At 38.7% G+C, this 4,883-nt stretch overlaps 1 protein-coding gene across 1 annotated transcript; it reads left to right on the top strand.

Moving 5' to 3' along the window:
• Positions 1-2,293: 2,293 nt before the first annotated feature.
• Positions 2,294-3,948, top strand: LOC137721493 (transcription factor bHLH14-like). The gene has a single exon (XM_068460589.1). The coding sequence runs from the start codon at positions 2,402-2,404 to the stop codon at positions 3,890-3,892; it is 1,491 nt and encodes a 496-aa protein (XP_068316690.1). The 5' UTR covers positions 2,294-2,401; the 3' UTR covers positions 3,893-3,948.
• Positions 3,949-4,883: the final 935 nt, after the last annotated feature.

Here is a 4,883-nt window from a genome sequence, read left to right as displayed (position 1 = left end):
GTGTGATACTTCAATTTCCTTCATGGTAGCAGCCACGCGTGTTCTCAGTCACCCAATTTATGATCCATTTGTTAGGCTTGAAATTTACCACAACATATTGAGAGTATTATACTCTCTAAATTGCAACTTACTTGTATTGAAAGCAATGTTTTAAAAGGCTCGCCTAGGCGTCCTCTGAGGCTGGGCGTGAGGGTTGCCGCCTCTGTTTTGAGGGAGTGGGCGGAAGACGTCGCCGGAGCCGCCTAGGTGATCCTCAGGGGATTTTTTTAATTTTTTAATTTTTATTTTTATTTACTTCCAAACCCAAATTTTGGGTAGCTTTTAACTTCCTCATACATCTTCCTTGCACTATCGTCTCTCTTCCTCTTTTTTTTTTCTGATTTTTTTTTTTATATATATAATGGATGTGTGTGCTGTCTGCGTGCATTGTTATATGTGTGCTCATTGTTCTTTTCATCCTTTATTATATATGTACATATGTGTGTGTGTTCCGGGTGATTATTGATTAATAGTCTTTTTTTTAATATAATATATGTGTACACTCAGTGTATATATTAAAAAATTTAGGTCTCGTGAGGCTTCGTCTCACGCCTCATCCCTAGGTTGGGCTATCACTCGAACGCCTCACCCACGCCTCATCCAATGACTAGATTCCACATCAGCAAATTTATTAATTATATTTTACTTTCCAGATTAAATTTTTTTTGAATGTCTAAAATACCCCTATCTAAATGTTTGATGTACACAATTAATTCCATGGGGATTGTAAAGGAGATTAATGATTTTACAAAAAGAATAAAAATTAATGTTATAGATTCATTGCATTATATATAATAACAATAAAACATGCCTAACATATGTAATAATACATGCTTAAATAAGTCACGAAAATTATATTACAAAATTGATTTACTTACAAAATATACTTTATTTGCTCGTTGCATATATGTAAATTAATTAGTACAATATGTGGTACTATATATTTTTGAACGCATATATATATATATATATATATGTTACGGTAATACTATATGCAATAACTATTTGTTCATAACAATTAAGGGGAGTAATAACATTTAGGGGTGTGCTATCCACACACCATTTTTTACTTCCACGCACCCTTTGTTAATTTATGTCCGTTGATCTTTCTCAATCCATCTAATCCGAAGATCGAAAACTAAAAAGATGTGAGATAAGTAAAAAGAGGTGTGTGGATATCACATTCCTAATATTTTATAATAAGAAGTCAATTACTTTTTACTTCTTTTGAAAAATAAAATTACTTTTTTACATGGCAATCTTTTCAAAATTTAAATTTTATTTAGATGTTTAAAATTAATTCATTTTTTATGTTTTTCATCTCAAACTCTTTTTGAAAACACGACGTAAAAGTTCGAAAAATCTTGCTCAAGTTATTAAAACTATTTGCTCGTACATACTACGTACCAAAATTTTTTGTATCATGTCAAAAGTAGTTTCATCAATTGACGATGAAGGGAGAGGAAAATTAATTGTTTCTTGTTTTATCTAATAAATAAAAATTGATGTATTTATAACATATCATTCATAATCAATTCATACATGCAAGAGAGAGACCCTACGAGGGACAATAGTGTGTGGGGCCCAATCGGTCACTAAGCCTTTCCCTTTCATTCCACGTGCTAGTGGTGCCCGATGGTGACTTTCACCCCCCTAGGCTTATCATAGCTTCTATGAGTTTAATTTTTCCAACCAATATTAAATTAAAAATAATGTTTGCATTCCTCCCATTTAAATATCATATCGTCATTCTTAAATTTTATAATCGATTGAAACATTTTTAATTTTCATTTGAACATCTTCTTTTAAAAAAATATAAAAATCTGAAATCATTGAGTCATTTAAATATATTGAACAAATGAATCGTTTATAATTAATATGTTATTTGGTATCTACATCGTTGATTTATTTTAACGTACTTGAATAACTAAGCGATTTACGATCTGTTAAACTTTTTGTATGGATGATTTCAAATGTAGATTAAGAAATTAAAAAGTTTTGATTATTAATTTTTTATAATATAAACTTATGTAAATTTTTTGTATGGATGATTTTAATTTTCTGTTTCTCCCTTGGCCTGTAGTCGCTGGGCCAATTTAATTAAATTTGAACCCCAGCAACACCAAACATGGACCCCACATGAGACACTAACACTGCTCACTCACACCCTCTCATAAAATCTGGATATCCATATAAACCCCATCCAGCCCAACCTTTTTTGTAAGGACCTCTCTCTCCCTCTAGCGTTCTTTTTTTGTGCTCAACTACTCCTCTAGCATCTTTCGCTCCCCAAGTATCAATTGATTTGTGTCCACTAAATTAGGAACTCAATCTCCCAACAAAAGTTTTGGCCTCACCACTTATGGAAGAATTAATAATCTCCCCCTCTTCATCCTCGTCCCTAGTCTCCTTGCCTCAAGAAAACCATCCATCCCTCCAACAAAGGCTCCAATTCATTCTTCAATCCCAGCCAGACTGGTGGTCATACGCCATCTTCTGGCAAACCTCGAACGACCGCCAGGTGGACAATGGTTGTCTCTTCCTGACCTGGGGAGATGGCCATTTCCAAGGCCCCAAAGACGCATCACCCAACAACCACCACCACAACCCCTACGGAGTTCTGTCCGAAAGAAGGAAGATCCTCAAGGGCATCCAGTCCCTCATCAACGACACCAACAATCCAGATAACCATCACCAAGACTTGATCCTCGACAACATGGGTTTAAACGCCGACGTCACCGACGTGGAATGGTTCTACGTCACGTCGTTGGCTCGATCCTTCTCCGTCGGTGAAAGCATTAGTACTAATGTTCCCGGCAAAGCTTTTAGCTCTGGATCTTTGGTGTGGCTGACTGGAAGCCATGAGCTTCAATTCTACAACTGCGAAAGAGCAAAAGAAGCACAAATGCATGGGATTCAAACCCTAGTCTGCATCCCAACCCCCACCGGAGTTCTCGAGCTGGGCTCTTCAGATTTGATCCGAGAAAATGGGAACCTGGTTCAGCAAACCGAATCCTTATTCGGCGCGGATGTCGTTTGGGGCCAACCTGACCCTGGAACCAGATCCCCCATCGATTTAATCAACCGAAACTTCTCCTTCGCCGACATTGGCATCATCGCCGGCGTAGAGGAAGAAGACGACAAAAAGGAAGTTGCCTTGGACATAACGGCGATGAAGAAGAAGTGCGGAAGAGCATGTCCGGGTCTGCACCAGTTGTCGAATTTGAATAGCCTTAACCCGGAACATTCGGATTCCGAGTTTCCGAAACGGACGCCGAAAAAGCGAGGGCGAAAACCGGGGCTGGGGAGAGACACACCGTTGAACCACGTGGAAGCGGAGAGGCAGCGGCGGGAGAAGCTCAACCACCGGTTCTACGCCCTGCGAGCGGTGGTGCCGAACGTGTCGAGAATGGACAAGGCGTCGCTACTGTCCGATGCCGTTTCTTACATCAACGAGCTGAAAAGCAAGGTGGACGAGCTGGAGTCGCAGGTGCAGAGAGAGTCCAAGAAAGTGAAAGTCGAGACCGGCGACAACTTGGACAATCAGAGCACCACGACGTCGGTGGAGCAAACGCGGCCGCCCAACTCGTCGGCGAGTGGGTCTACGGGGTTCGAGATGGAGGTGAAGATAGTAGGTTCGGACGCCATGATTAGGGTTCAGTCCGCGAATGTGAACTACCCATCAGCTAGGTTAATGGCGGCGCTGCGTGACTTGGAGTTTGAGATCCACCATGCGAGCTTGTCGTGCATGAACGAGCTCATGCTGCAAGATGTTGTGGTGAAGGTGCCTGACAACATGAGAAGTGAAGAGAGTATCAAAGCTGCTCTTCTTAAAATATTAGATCAGAACTGAAGTTTGATCAACCGATTTGATCAGTTGGGTAACGTTTAATTTTAAATATTTTTTAAGCTTGATATTTATTTCTCTTTCTATTAAAATAATTATGTCCCTTGTTAATTTTTTGTTGTGTAAAATATGTAATTAAGGAGATAATTAAATATCAATAACGATTTGTCCTTTTCCTTCAAAAAGTTTTTGTCAAACTGCTTCTAGAATTGTTAAAAATGTTTTAGATTATAAACACAACATATATTGTGAATCATGTGACGAATTCCGTAAGTAAAACACTCTCTTTCTACTATTTCACCTTAAAAACAAAAACAAGAAACTCTCTCTCACTCGTTACAAGTACTTTTGCTTTTACGTGAAGAGAAAGTTCAACGTTCACCATTCAACGTTAGATGCAACGATAAATATTCTTGATTTGATGAATTACTGCTAATTTAATGACTAAATGACGACTTAAAAATAGAGATTTGGATTCTGGAAGTCATTACACTAATAGTTGTTTGTGTTCCCCATGTATGTGGCACATAGGTGGTTTTAGGACAAAGACAGTGGAACAATCTATATAATTTGGGTGAAGCAAGGACTCCATGTGTGGGAAGGACAGATATTTATGCACGTTTGAAAAGAGAGTGAGTGGACTGACTACTTGGGTCCTTGGTGAGGTGAAGAGACAAGTGAAAAAGGAAATGGGGTTCCGTTTTTCTGAACCTGTGAATAACTTGGCCAAAAGTAAACCACTCGTGCCGTTTATTTTGTGGACGAAATGGAATATCCAATCTGGAATCTGGATGTGGCGTTTGGGGCCCTGGGACACGAGAATCTCTCGGACCCGCCATCGCACCCACTAACGAAGGAAAAATACAAAACAAAACAAAACAAAACACACCGTAAAAATGTGCTTCTTATGCGTTGATTGTTATTATTTTTGGTGGTATCGTACGATGTGGGTTGAAACCTAACTAGGTTAGAAAACAAGGGTGGCAAATATTAAAAA

Source organism: Pyrus communis, chromosome 16 (genome assembly GCF_963583255.1).
Source record: "Pyrus communis chromosome 16, drPyrComm1.1, whole genome shotgun sequence".
In the NCBI taxonomy this organism is placed as follows: domain Eukaryota; kingdom Viridiplantae; phylum Streptophyta; class Magnoliopsida; order Rosales; family Rosaceae; genus Pyrus; species Pyrus communis.
Note: the sequence above shows the minus strand (reverse complement) of the source record. Positions and strands in the feature narration are given on the sequence as shown.